The sequence below is a fragment of the Saimiri boliviensis genome, chromosome 11 (assembly GCF_048565385.1).
Source record: "Saimiri boliviensis isolate mSaiBol1 chromosome 11, mSaiBol1.pri, whole genome shotgun sequence".
Lineage (NCBI taxonomy): Eukaryota > Metazoa > Chordata > Mammalia > Primates > Cebidae > Saimiri > Saimiri boliviensis.
In genome coordinates this window covers 49,485,758-49,501,430 of record NC_133459.1, presented here as the reverse complement: position 1 = coordinate 49,501,430, position 15,673 = coordinate 49,485,758, and the positions used below count along the sequence as shown (strand labels likewise).

The window sequence follows — 15,673 nt, the reverse complement described above, 5'->3', positions numbered from 1 at the left end:
AGAAATTAATCCACATGTCTACAGCCAACTTATTTTTGCCAAAGTGCCAGGAACACTCATTGGGGAAAGAACAACCTCTTGCTGGGAAAACTGGATATCCATCTGCAGAAGAATCTTATTTCTCACCATATACAAAAATCAACTCAAAATGGATTAAATACTTAAGTGTAAGAGCCCAAACTATAAAACAACTAGAAAAAAACATAGGGGAAATGCTTCAGGACACTGGTTTGAGAAAAGATTTTATGAATAAAAACTCAAAAGCACAAACAACAAAAGCAAAAATGAATAAATGGGATTATATCAAACTAATCCCTTCTGCATGGCAAAGGAAACAATAAAGTGAAGAGACAACTTGTCGAAAGGCAGAAAATATCTGCAAACTATTCATCTAACAAGGGATTCATATTTAAAATACACAAGGAACTCAAGCAACTCAGTGGCAAAGAAACATAATCTGATTAAAAATGGGAAGTTGATCCGAATAGACATTTCTCAAAAGACATATAAATGGCCAACAGGTATATGAAAAAATGTTCAGCATCACTATTATCAGGGAAATGCAAATCAAAACCACTGTGAGGTATTATCTCACCCCAGTTAGAATGGCTATTACCAAAAGGACAAAAAACAAATTTGGCAAGGACGCAGAGAAAGGGGAATCCTTATAGACTGTTGGTGGGAATGCAAAATAGTACAGCCATTATGAAAAAGAATATGGAGTTTTCTAAAAAATCTAAAAATAAAATTATCATATTATCCAGCAATTCCACTTCTGGATATATATCCAAAGGAAAAGAAAGGAAAGGAAATCGTATACCAAAGTGACATGTGTAACCCCATGTTTATTGCAGCATTATTCACAATAGCCAAGATATGCAATCAACCTAGGTGTCCAACAATGAAAGAATGAATGAAGAAAATGTGGTATATATACACAATGAAATATTATTCAGTCCTAAGAACAAATGAAACATTTGCAGCAACATGGAAGTCATAAGTGAAACAAGCCAGGAACAGAAAGATAAAAAGTGTATGGCCGGGCGCGGTGGCTCAAGCCTGTAATCCCAGCACTTTGGGAGGCCGAGGCGGGTGGATCACAAGGTTGAGAGATCGAGACCATCCTGGTCAACATGGTGAAACCCCGTCTCTACTAAAAATACAAAAAAATTAGCTGGGCATGGTGGTGCGTGCCTGTCATCCCAGCTACTCAGGAGGCTGGGGCAGGAGAATTGCTTGAACCCAGGAGGCGGAGGTTGCGGTGAGCCGAGACGCGCCATTGCACTCCAGCCTGGGTAACAAGAGCGAAACTCCGTCTCAAAAAAAAAAAAAAAAAAAGTGTATGTTCTCACTCATATGTGGGAGCTTAAAAAGTGGATCTCATGAAGAGAGTAAAATGGTGGTTACCAGAGGCTGGGAAGGGAGTGGGGGAGGGGAGGATGATGAGAAGTTGATTAATGGGTACAAACATACAGTTAGAAGGAATATGTTCTTTAATGTTTGATGGCAGAGCAGGGTGACAATAGTTAATTACAATGTATTATATATTTTAAAATAGCTAGAAGATAAGAATTGTAATGTTCTTAATACAAAAATAAATGTTTGAGTAAGGGATATCCCAACAACCCTGATTTGAGTATTACACATTGTACACATGTGCCAAAATATCACACTGTGCCCCATAAATATGCACAATTATGTCAACGAAAAAAAATCAAACTTTAAGAATATCACAAAAGCAAATCTAAATGGCCAATAAACATGTAAATATGTTACTAATCATTAAGGAAATGAAAATTAAATCACAATGAGATACTATGACCACTATATACAGTGCCTACAATGAAAAAGAAGATATGAAGTACCGGTAAGGAGGCAGAGTAGCCAAACTCTCATTCACTGGTGGTGAGAATGTGATTCAGTGAAATACTTAAAAAAACTGTTTAGCACTATTATAAAAGCTGAACACATGCATTCTTATAATCCAGCAATTCAACTCTTAGGCAAATACCCAACTGAGGAGCATACATGTGTTCACAAAATATGTACTGAAATATTTATAGGAGCACTACTTGACATAGCCTACAAATTGGAAACTGCCCAAATGCCCATTAATAGTTAAATGGATAAATTTAAAAGTTGAATTAATTAAAGAAAACAAAATATTTGCAGCAATGAGAAAGAATAAACTACAAATACACACAACAAAATGGAAAAATTTTATAAACCTAATGCTGAGCAAAAGAAGGCAGACATAAAGCTCAAACACTGACATCAGGGGAGTTCTGGGATGTTGGTAATGTTTTGTTTCTTGATCTGGGTGTTGCTTCTATGGGTCTGTTGACTGAAACCTCATCAAACTTACCACTTATGACTTATCAATAAATTAGATCTATATGTATTGGCATGAATAAAACTGAAAAAAGTTCAGTGAAAAAAGCAAGTTCCATAAATGTGTATTCAATGATTCAAACTATGTACTGATTTCACTTATGTACATTTAAAGAAAACACAAAATAATACCGTTTTAATAATTAAATATAAAAAAGTATTAAAGTACACCAAATTTTAATATTAATTGTCTTTCGGTGGGGAAAGAGGTAGATGGCACTGTAGATAGAACACAAATTTATACTTTATCTGTAATATTTCTTTTCTTTTTCTTTTTTTAAACACTTTTTTAGACTAGCCAAGTGCAGTAGTGATAAGAGGAGAAAGAACTGAACAAAAAGTTCGATCTGCAACTGACTGTGAACAGTCAATTGAGACTCACTACCTTTGGAGCAGCCATTTATGGAGTGGCGTGTAAGTTGGAGGGGGGGGTCTCTCTGTATCACCCAGGCTGGTCTTGAACTCCTGGCCTCAAACCATCCTCTCATCTCAGCTTCCTGAGTAGCTGAGATTATAGGCATGAGCCACCATGTGCAATATTAAAGTTCTTTAAAAAAAGTTACAGATCTGGGCCAGGCGCGGTGGCACACTCCTGTAATCCCAGCACTTTGGGGGGCCGAGGCAGGCAGATCATGAGGTCAGGAGATCGAGACCAGCCTGACCCTGTCTCTACTAAAAATACAAAAATTATCTGGGAGTGGTGGCAAATGCCTGTAGTGAGACTCTCTCTGGCAACAGAGTGAGATTCTGTCTCAAAAAGAAAAAAACAAATTAAAAATCTGTGTTTTTTTTTTTTAAATCTGAAGCTTACATGAGCAAAAAAAATGTTCATTTATGAGGAGATTACATGGGTGTTTGCTATTCTGTTTCCTTTTCATTTTTCTGCTTTTCTCCAATATATATTGGATACAGGGTCTGACTCTGTTGCCCAGGCTAGAATGCAATGGCACAATCATAGCTCACTGCAACCTTGAACTCCTGGGGCCCAAGGGATCCATCTGCCTTGGCCTCCCAAACAACTAGGATTCCAGGCACGTGTCACCATTCCTGGGTAATCTTTTGACTTTTATTAGAGACAGGGTCTCACTTTTTTGCCAAGGCTGATTTCCTTTTCTCAAATATTTAAAAATATATAGACATAATATAATTTCAATTTTCTTAAAAAAAAAAGAGTGGGAGAGAGAGGAAACGTTATTTATATAAAGAAAATAATCAACATTGGTTATTCCTGGGGTAAGGGCTTATAGGTAAAATTTTCACTCTAAACCTTTCTGTATATTAAATTTTCTACCATGAATATCTTAGAAAAATCAGAAAAAATTTAATGCTTCATGTATAATTCCTGACTCATCTATTTAGATATTACAAGTCTCCTTGTAGCACATTCTATATTTGTATCACTGTGTTTATAGCCCACTTAGCTTTCACCTCACCTCTGAGAATCTCTGCCCTTTTCTCTGTCCCCTCCTTAAAAATTCTCCATTAGGACAGAAAATAGGTGTGACTAGTACACCATTCCAGTCCTTGGTTTAAAAGAATCATTTACCTCTCAGGGGAATTTCAATGAGATGTAAAGAACATGAAAGTTTCCAAAACATTTTACCACGGGAAAGATAAATTACATATTTGCAAATACCTTCAACAAGTCTTGCTTTCTGTCTAAATGAATTTGTAAAATGAGAAGGCATGACTGTCTAATCACTAAAGTCTGCTCCTACTCTGAAGGTTTAGTCAATATATATCATAAAGTAATGTTATACACAAAGGTCATACTTTTACTTTTTTGACTCCCCTCTTAAGTATCCTATCTTAAGTAATAACTTCCCATTTTCTGTTTTTTTTTTTTTTTTTAGCCCTAGTAAGATCCCACCCATTTTCAATAGTCACTATTTTATCACCCTATTTCTTTATCTTTAATAATAATCATTAACAATATTATTTATTGGTTTATTGTCTATTGTCTGTCTTCTTAGAACCAATAGAATATAAGCCTTTTCCACTATTCTATTCTCAGAGTTTAGAATGACTGGTTACTCAATAAATGATTAAATATTCAATGAATGAATGATAAATGCTAGTATTAAAAAATGAATCATATAAGGTTCTTCTCCTCAAGTATGTTGCTTAGTAGGAAGGACATACATATTTTTAAAGTTCAATTTCAAAGTATTATGGGTGTTATAATGGAATAATACAAAATAAAAACATAGGAAGATCTTATGAAAGAAAGATAGGAGAAAGTTTTTTTTTTTTTTAGGCTGCATGGTTAAACATTGCCTGATAATTTTCTATTGCCAAATACTAGCCAAGAACTGATAATTCAGAGATAAGTAACAGGTCAGGTGTGGTGGCTCATGCCAGTAATCCCAGCACTTTGGGAGGTCGAGGTGGGCAGATCACCCGAGGTACGGAGTTCAAGACCAGCCTGGCCAACATGGCAAAACCCCATCTCTACTAAAAAGCAAAACAAAACAAAAGAACACAAAAATTAGCCGTACTTGGTGGCTGGCATGTGTAATCCCAGCTACTTGGGAGGCTAAGACAGAATTGCTTGAACTCAGGAGGCAGAGGTTGCAGTGAGCCAAGGTTGCACTGCTGCACTCCAGCCTGGGCAGCAGAGCAAGACTCGGTCTCAAAAAAAAAAAAAAATGGAGCATACAGTCTGGAAGAGAACGAGTCATTTAAACATCTGTGTTCCTTAAAATGTCCTAAGTGCTATGAGAATAACCTGTTTACAGTGCTATAACAACACAAGGAGTTTGGCCCAATGCAAAAGTAGTTGTCTAGAAATGACACCTGAGACGAATCTTAAGATTTAGACTGTAAGAAATAGCCTAGTCAAAGGGATTAAGTCTTCAACCTGATTATGACTTTTCCATCTGAAAATAAATAAACTCTCTCCCTACAGCACCCTGCAGCTTACAATTGGGCCTTTCCTTACCATTTATAGCCAAATTTTTTTTTTTTTTTTTTTTTTTTTTTTTTTTTTTTTTGAGACGGAGTTTCGCTCTTACCCAGGCTGGAGTGCAATGGCGCGATCTTGGCTCACTGCAACCTCCGCCTCCTGGGTTCAGGCAATTCTCCTGCCTCAGCCTCCTGAGTAGCTGGGATTACAGGCACACGCCACCATGCCCAGCTAATTTTCTTTGAATTTTTAGTAGAGACGGGGTTTCACCATGTTGACCAGGATGGTCTCGATCTCTTGACCTCGTGATCCACCCGCCTCGGCCTCCCAAAGTGCTGGGATTACAGGCTTGAGCCACCGCTCCCGGCTATAGCCAAACTTCTTAAAATAAAAATTTCTACTTACATACTACTTCTATTTCCACAGTGATTAATAACTTCATCAACACAAAATCAAAAGGTCACTACCGACTTTTCTCCTTCACTTGCTTTAATGTCTGTAACTCCCAATTCTATAACTGCGTTTGTAAGTCCTTCTTCCTCAGCCTGTCTATATTCACATATTTATATATTTATGTGTTACATATTTATCTGTTATAGATCTATATATTAAATCAGAAGTACTAAGTACTTGTACCAGGAATATTTTCAGATTATTTTTTTCAATGTTTCCAGAACTATAAGTCCTGCTTTTATTTCTGAGTATTCACAAACTACCTGTTTATTTTGCTCTTCTTGAGTTTTGTCAGATTTCATTCTTAGGTTTATGCTGTATATAAGTAGTTTAGTCCAATCAACAAATATCTGTTGAACAGCAAATATATGTGAAACACTGTATGGAGGGGGCACAGGGAGATAAAAGCTACTTACAATAAGAATTAATCTTTACTCTGAGATTTAAAAATCTATAATGAAATATATGCAGGGCTGATATGCAGCCAGTATATAAAGTGGACCATATTGATTGTTTATAGTTGATATCTGCTTTGATCTGATATAAGCCTAACTGGATCTGTGAATTTTGAAAAGCTAATTATTATACTGGATGAATCTTAATGTTCTCACTTGAAGCAATGAGAATCATACTATCTCACAGAATTACAGCAAGGAATAAATAAGATAATGTTATAAGAAATTAATAACATAATGGCTGGGCACAGGGGCTCATGCCTGTAATCCCAGCAGTTTGGGAGGCCAAGGCAGGCGGATCACCTGAGGTCATTAATTCAAGACCAACATGGCCAACACGGTGAAACCCTGTCTCTACTAAAAATACACAAGATTAACCAGAGTGATGGTGTGTGCCTCTGGTCCCAGCTAGTAGGGCAGTTGAGGCAGGAGAATTGCTTGAACCCAAGAGGCAGAAGTTGCAGTGAGTCGAGATTGTGCCACTGCACTCCAGCCTGGGTGGCCAAGTAAGATTCAGTCTCCAAAAAAAAAAAAAAAAAAGACATCTGAAACTTAGCATGCCATAAAACAAGACTCAACAACTTTTTGTTTGTTTTGTGGTTTTTATGGGGTTCTTATTTTATTTATTTATTTTTTGAGACAAGATCTCACTCTGTTGCCCAGGCGGGAGTGCAGTAGCATGATCATAGCTCACCATAGTCTCAAACTCCTGGGCTCAACTGATCCTCCCACCTCAGCCTCCTAAGTAGCTAGGACTACACATGTGTGCCACCATGCCTGGCTAATTTTTAAATTTTTTGTAGAGATGGAGTCTCTCTATGTTGCCCAGGTTGGTCTTGAGCTCCTGGTCTCAAGTGATCCTCCTACCTCTGCCTTTCAAAGTGCTGGGATTACAGGTGTGAGCCACTGTACCTGGCCAAGACCCAACAAGTTTTATAAAATTGTTATTTTATATATATCACGTTCTCTGCCAATAATGCAATTAATCTCTATGTTAACAACCTGAAATATATCCTAAGAAAAGCTCTTGTGCTAGGGGAAGTTTAAAATCACATTGTAAATAACTCATTAGTTAAAGAAGAAATCAGTGGAACCTAGAAAATACACAGAACTAAATAATAATGAAAATACTATGCATAAATACTCATAGCAACACAGCTGGAACCAAATTTAAGGAAAATATGTAACCCTAAATGCATATATTAGAAAAGAAGTTTGAAAATGAATGAGCCTAGCATACACATTACAAGTTGAAAAAGACCAGCAAAATAAACCCAAAGAAAGTAGAGGAAGAAAATAATAAAGAACAGAAATTAATGAAATAAAATTTATGATCTTGATAAACGCTAATAAAATGGACAAATCTCTAGTAAGATTAACCAAATGAAACAAATAGAAGGCATAAATAATTAAAATTAAAAATGAAGAAAGAACATAATTACAGATAAAGCAGAGGTTAAAATAAATATTTTCAATGAATTTATGCTAATACATTTTAAAACTTACGCAAAATAATATATACCTAATAAGTAACTTATAAAAAGTGACTCAAGAAGTAATAGAAAACATATATATCCTCAGAAAATGGATTCAATAATAAAAAAAGAAAACATATGTGAATGTTATCCACTAAACTGAATACAAAATTTCCCCCAAAGAAAATAGAAGGCCCCAATAACTTTACAATTTCTACTGTATACCCATGATTCAAGTATTTCTTATCTTATACGAGCACTTCCAGAGAATAGAAAGAGATTTCTGGTTGTTCGCCTAAATACATTTTCTTCTTTTTCCCAGGCAAAAAGCTAGACTACATGATCCGGCTTCTCATACCATTAGGTGAAGCCATATGACTGAGTTCTAACCAATAGAATTTGAGTGGAAGTGATGTCATAAAAACATTCCAGGCAATTTTCTTCATGCTCTTTCTCCCTTTAGGCTGACTGGGATGGAGATGATCTCCAGGGAAACCATGGAAGCCACGTATTGATGTTTCTACCATCAATCAACTGGATCTAACTGACATTTATAGAACATTCAACCCAACAGGAGCTAAATCCATATTCTTTTTAAGTGCACATGATACATTAACATCTAACACAGAGAAATCATTGAAAACTATCATAACTTCTAAATAACACATTTCTAGATAATCATTATTCTAAAGAGGAAGTCTCAAAGGAAAATAAAAAATATTTTCAGCAAAAAAAAAAATGAAAACACAGTATATCAGGATTTACAGTATGCCACTAAGGCAGTACTTATGGGGTATAAGCTACCATTTTTTTTTTTTCAAAAAAGGGCAACATTTCAGCTTTCTGAAATTATAGATCCATTACTATACTATATATATTTCATCACAAATTTATTTGACTTTTTGTTCTTGATGAACTGTGAATACACGTTTCGTAATCTAATCATTTATGTGAGTTCAAGTCTCCCAGGTATCTGGGATTATAGGCACCCGTCACCATGCCCAGTGAATTTTTGTATTTTCAGTAAAGACAGTTTCACCATGTTAGCTAGGCTGGTCTTGAACTCCTGACATCAGGTGATCTGCTCGCCTGGGCCTCCCAAAATGCTGGGATTACAGGCATGAGCCCCCTGGCCTGGTCGGCTTATTTTTAAAGTAAACTAAATCCAATGAATTATGTATATCTTTGTTATCAAGTAAAAAAGGCTCACTGCCCAATGTGATTGCAGCAAATACCAATTTTCTCAAATCGGGTTTTTGAGAAAAGGAAAATGAAATGCTTCTTCTTCTTCTTTTTTTTTTTTTTCCAGGTAAGGTCTTGCTCTGCTCTGTTACCCAGCCTAGAGTGCAGTGGCTTGATGGTGGATCACTTCCACCTCGATCTCCCAGTCTCAAACAATCCTCCTGCCTCACCCTTCCAAGTAGCTGGGACTTCAGGCATATGCCACCACACCCAGCTAATTTAAATTAAAATTTTTTTTTAAGAGATGGGATCTCACGATATTGTCCAGGCTGGTCTCAAACTCCTGAGCACAAGTGATCCTCCCACCTCAGACTCCAAAACTGCAAAAATTAGAAGCATGAGCCACTGTGCCCAGCCAAGAGAAGCTTTTGATTGCAAGTCAACCAACGAAGAGACAGGAGTCCAACTCAAATCTGTCTCCCTATGCTGGCTTCAAGGCAGTATTTTTATTAGAAAAGGTTCAGGGTGAGCATTCTGAAATTAGTATGTGATTGGCAGAAGAAAAGGAGGTCTGGAAAGTCCTCAGGCATGTGTACTTATCTCTTCATGCCCTCTCATGCGTCCCATGTGCAAATTCAGAGGGAGTTAATATGAAACATATGGTGGAAATTCAGGCTGTAATGTCAGCAAACTCATTCTGTGCAAACTATAGTTGGCCATATTGGTTTCAACTGATTTTAGTCAGTTTTGTTATATTATTATTATTATTATTATTATTATTATTATTATTATTATAGATGGAGTCTCCCTCTGTCACCCAGGCTGGAGTGTGGTGGTGCAATCTTGGCTCACTGCAACCTCTGCCTCCTGGGTTCAAGCAATTCTTCTGCCTCAGCCTCCCAAGTAGCTGGGATTAGTCATGAGCCACCAGCCCTGGCTAATTTTTGTATTTTTAGTAGAGACAGGGTTTCACCATATTGACCAGGCTGGTTTCGCAGCCCTGACCTCACGATCTGCCCGCCTCGGCCTCCCAAAGTGCTGGGATTACAGGCATGAGCCAACCTGCCCGACCCATGTTGCCTTATTATTAATAGCAAAGAAAGTTTCAGCTCTTCAGCAAGTTGCTTCTTCTGTTTCATCCTGCAAACCCAAGAATATCTGCTGTTAGTTTCTTTAACTCTTTGGAGTAGGATTTCATCTTCAGTCAGCTTATTTGACTTTTTATTCTCAATGAACTATAAATGTACTGCAGGTATTCTAAACCTTGGCTTTTTGCTCAAGTTTTCAATCCCATGTAGCACTATCCTTAACTTCAGATGACTTCTCTCATCTTATGCTATCAAAGTGTTTCTTCCCACATTTAAAAGTGTTTAAACCTTATAGTTACAGTAATTGCATAAAATTTCAACGTTACATAAAGCAAGGTGATATTTCAACCTTCCTTCTTAAATTTCTTCTTAAATTAGTTGGATCAGCTTTTGCATAAACTGACAAGAAACATTACCATATTTGCTATAGGATTTTTATTGAGGATGGCTCTTGCCATATCCATAAATAATAGTTGTTATTCCCAGATAGCCCCTAAACAAAATGCCACATGAGAAATTATTTTTTTCTTCCTAACAAGGATAACAAAGTAGCTGACTTATGTCACTTCATATTTTCTTTATGTTTTTATTGATTCATAATAGATGCATATTTACAGGATACATGTGATAATTTGATATATTAATAGAATCAAATCAGGGTAATTGGGATATTGAACACCTTAAATATAATTTTTTTTTTTGAGGCAGAGTCTTGCTCTGTCATCCAGGCTAGAGAGAACAGTGGTGCAATTATAGCTCACTGCGGCCTTTACCTCCTGAGGTCAGATGATCCTCCATCCTCAGCCTCCTGAGTAGCTGGGACTGCAGGTGTGCACCACCATACCCAGCTAATTAAAAACAATTTTTTTTTTTTTTTTTTTTGTGGAGACAGGGTTTCCCTATGTTGCCCAAGCTGATCTTGAACTCTTGGGTTCAAGTGATCCTCCTGTCTCGGCTTCCCAAAATGTTGGGATTACAGGTGTGAGCCACTGCACCTGGCTATATCTTTTCTGTATGCTAGTAACATTCAAATTGTTCTCTTCTAGTTATTTTTAAATGCATAATAGATTAATATTAACTACAGTCACCCTGCTGATCTATCAAATACCAGTTTTATTTTTCCTATCTAACTCTATGTTTGTATCCATTAATCAACTCCCTCCCCACACTCTTTCTGCCCTTTGGTAACCACCAATCTACTGTCTTCATGAGATCACCATTTTTACTTACAATTTTATCGATACATAGTTGTTGTACATATTTATGGAGTACATGTGATATTTTAATATAAGCACAAAATGTGTAACGATAAAACCAGGGTAATTGAAATACACATACCCTCAAACATTTATTATTTCTCTATGTTAGGAGAGATCCACTTTTTAGGCTCCCACATATAAGTAAGAACATGAGGTATTTGTATTTCTGTGTTTGGCTTATTTCACATAAAAATGACCCCCAGTTTCATATTCCTGCAAATGACAGAATTTCATTCTTTTCTATGACTTAATACAATAATATTCCTTTGTGCATATATAGCACATTTTTCTTTTTCTTTTTCTTTTTTTTTTTTTTTTTGAGATGGAATCTTGCTCTGTCATCCAGGCTGGAGTGTGGTGGTGCGATCTTGGCTCACTGCAACCTCTGCCTTCCAGGTTCAAGCAATTCTCCTGCCTCACCTCTGAAGTAGCTGGGACTACAGGCACTTTCCATCACGCCCAGCTAATTTTTTATATTTTTAGTAGAGACGGGTTTTCACCACATGACCTCGGGTGATCCGCCTGCCTTGACCTCCCAAAGTGCTCAGATTACAGACGTTAGCCAAAGTGCCTGACCACCACATTTTTCTTTTAAAATGACAAATAATTGTATATATTCACAGGGTACATAGTGATGTTTCATACATACATAGTGACCAGATCAGGGTAATTAGAATACATATATAGTGATCAGATCAGGGTAATTACTATTATCTCACAAATTTATCATTTATTTGCATTTGAACATTCAGTACCATCTTCTAGCTGGTAAATTTCTCCTATAAATTTCTGAATTGTTTTTCAGTGTCATCTTGGAGGTCACTGAGTTTCCTTAAAACTGCTGCTTTGAATAATTGGTCAGAGACTTCATTTTTGTCATCTTGTTAGGGTCAGTCACTGGTTCTTTGTTCATTTGGGGAAAGCTCTGTTTGCTAATTTTTCTTATGGTGTATATCTGTCTTTGCACTGAAAGATTATTTATCCAGTAATATCTGTCTCACTTCTTTTGATTTTTATTGGGTATGTTTGCTGAGAGATTCATGGTAATACCTGTTGAATTCCTTACTTTTTAAAACCTCAGGTCTTGAAGAAATCACCTAATACCCAAGTGGAAGTTGCAAAGGATCCCTCAAGAGAACATGTATTCTTATCCTGTCATTCATAGAAATACCTGAATTGTCAATATGAAAGGCACACTACATACATGTGTCACCAATTGATATGGTTTGAATATATGTCCCCACCAAATCTCATGTTGAACTATAATCCCCAGTGTTGAAGATGTGGCCTGTGGGAGGTATTTAGATCATGGGGTGGATCCCTCATGTCTCAGTGCTGTCTTCATGATACCGAGTTCTTGTTTTGTGGTAATGTGTGCCCCCCTGACTCCCTCTTGCTCCTGCTTCACCATGTGATGTGCTTGCTCCCCCTTCACCTTCCACCATGAGTAAAAACTCTCACCCCAGAAGCTGAGCAGATGCCAGCACTATCTTGTATAACCTGCAGAACTATGAGCCAGTTAAACCTCGTTTCTTTAAAAATTACCCAGTCTCAGATATTTCTTTATGGCAAAGCGAAAACAGCCTAATACACCCATTCAATCACTAAGGGCATTTTAAAAATGGTGTTAGGGAGTATTATTTAAAGCTGCAGAAATAGATGTTGAACAGTTTTGATTTCACTAGAGAACAAGAGAAGTCTACCGACCTTCAGGCCAAGGTAGTCTTCCAATTTTATCCCTCAAGTTTCCTCTGAATTTTCCTAAGTTCTCTTCACTGTAACTCTTCTTCCGAAAGCTCAGTAGGTTATAAGCCGGAAGACAAACGTGCATCACTGTCTAGGATACTATGTATTAGTTTTCCTGATTTGAATTAGGAAGATGTGATGTCACTAAGGCCATTGTTTGCTTTTCTCCCTGCAGTTGCAGCATCCTCTGGTGGGCATTACACTTTATAGTTTTTAAGAAAGGATTTTATAGCTTTTGAGGAATCACTTTTATAGCTTTTGGCATAGAAACAAAATATATAGTGCTTCATTATTTTCATTAAGGTATTAATGTCACAAAGCATCATCTAGTGCTTATTGTAAGATTTAAATATATATAAGAGAAATACAATTATATAAGTACAAATAATACTAATATTACCACTCATAAGTGGTAATATGCTATTCTGAAAAACTTTCAACTCAAAAAACAGTTTTTAGAGTTGGGATCTGACTCTGTTGCCCAGGCTAGAGTACAATAGCATAATCATAACTCACTGCAGCCTCGAATCCCTGGGCTCAAATGATCTTCCTTCCTCAGCCTCCCCAAGTAGCTAGGACTACAGATGCATATTACCATGTTCAATTAATTTTTAAAAAAGGTTTTTTGTTTCTAATTTTTTGGAGGTGGGACCACACTATGTTGTCCAGGCTGGCCTAGAACTCTTGGCCTCAAGCAATCCTCCTACTTCAGCCTCCCATCAGTGGTATTATAGGTATAAGCCACCATGCCTAGGTTCAATTAAAATTTTAAGAGGAGGACATTAGCTAGATTGTTGACTAAAAGCTCCCGTGCTTGTCTCCCACACAGCCAGCCAAAGTAATGAATAAACAACTATAATTTGACGAAAATTACTGAAGGAGAAAACAGAAATATGTCAAAGGAGTAGTATAGGCCAGCACAGTGGCTCACAGCTGTAATCCCAGCACTTTGGGAGGCCAAGGCAGTGGATCACTTGAGGTCAGGAGTTTAGGACCAGACTGGCCAACATGGTGAAACCTCATCTCTACTAAAAATACAAAAATCAGCTGGGCATGGTGCTGCACACCCATAAACCCAGCTATTCAGGTGGCTGAGGCACGATAATCACTTAAACCTGGGAGACAGAGGTTGCAGTGAGCCGAGATCACACCACAGCACTCCAGCCTGGGTGACAGAGTGAGACTTCGTCTCAAAAAGAAAAAAAAAGTAGTAGTATAAACTCTGTAGAGCATAAAAACCCAGGATAGTTGCTCAGAGAAAAGAAGGGAGCAGCTCACATTCTCTGCCTGCTATACTCCAGTCAGGACCAGCTCAGAATCAGGATGAACTTTTCAGTGGAGGGAAAAGGTAAGCAAGAGGAATCCAGCAGGCCTCATCACCACTGAGGTTATCTACAGCCCTTACCACTGGGAAATCCTGTATTCCTCAAAGGGGCTGAGCACATCGGAGGGAACTGCCTGGTGTCCCTATGGCAGCACTTTCCCCAGAGAAGGAGTCAATGCTGCACTCTGCCCCTCATGTGCTGCTACTTTGCTGTGCCATCTTAGATCCAGAACCATGGCTGGAGGGAGTCCTGCTCTGGAGGTGAGGGGCTATTGCACCTCCATTCCCGATGCTTTGTTACATCTGTACCACTGCTCTCTGGTGGTTCACCATCCCTGAATCAAGCTGCTGCTACATGCTATTCCATGGGGTCAAGCTTCTGTGCCCTACGCTTCCCAGTGACTGCTGTGCCCTGCTCCCCAGTGCAGGAGCTGCAGCTGCAGCATCCTACCTTCCAGGGATATGATGCCTTGGCCACCCAGATCAGTAATGCCCCTAGCACTGGAGCTAAAGCAGTGCCTCCTGGGAAGCTGGTGCCTTGGCTACCCAGAGCAGTCATGTCCCCCTGTACTGGACCTCAGGCAATGTTTTCTGGGGAACTGGTGCTGTGGCCACTCAGAGCAGCCATCCCTCCTTGCCCCCCGCCATGTTGGAGCTGACAAATCACTCCACTTCACAAGATTATGGGTCCCTTGGCCGAGTCAAGCAGCTGCAGTTCCCAGGGCTGAGCCAATATGGTGCCCCACATCCCAGGAAAACAGAGCACTGGGTGAACTGAAATAACCTACTCTCCAGGCTGAACAACTGCAGAACCCTGCTTCCATGAAACTGGACTCTCCCCTAGCAGAAGATGCACCCTGCCTTCCCAGGGAGGAGAGTCATCACTGTGCTGCTGCCTGTACCCCAGGGCCCAAGTCACAGCTATCCCCTGCTATTCCTGGGACCTTAGTGTCACTGCACTTGACTTCACAGATCCTGGAATGCTGCTGTGTCCTCCCATCCCACAGTCTGGGGTCCCCACTACACAGTTTCTCATCCCCCACCAGGACCTGAGTTGCTGCTGTGCCCTGTAAACCTCTGGTTCCCAAATTGTAGCTATGCCCTGCTTCCCAAAGCCTGAGCCTGCAGCACCCCTTCTTTACCAAAGCTGGGCCAATGCTGTCTTCTGCTCCTCAGGGGCAGAGTCGCAGCTACAACCTAGCCCCCTAGGCCTGAGCAGCTGGGGTATGCACCAGAGTCACAGACTTTAGCCTATGGCAGTCAGGACCTACCTATGCCAAAGAGAGTGAACTTGTATCCAAATTCCCAGGTGCCACAGTAGACTGGTGAGGTCCTGAGCACATGACCTGGCTCCACAGCTGCTCTGAGCATGTCTTCCCTGGAACCCAGTGTCAT

The 15,673-nt window shown here is 38.8% G+C and overlaps 1 protein-coding gene across 1 annotated transcript in view; it reads right to left on the bottom strand.

Moving 5' to 3' along the window:
* Positions 1–15,673, bottom strand: part of C11H1orf185 (chromosome 11 C1orf185 homolog) — a 48,547-nt gene extending 32,874 nt beyond the window's left edge. The window contains exon 1 of the mRNA XM_074381538.1: positions 15,550–15,673. Within this exon, the coding sequence (XP_074237639.1) occupies positions 15,550–15,673 (124 nt within the window). The remainder of the gene's footprint in view (positions 1–15,549) is intronic.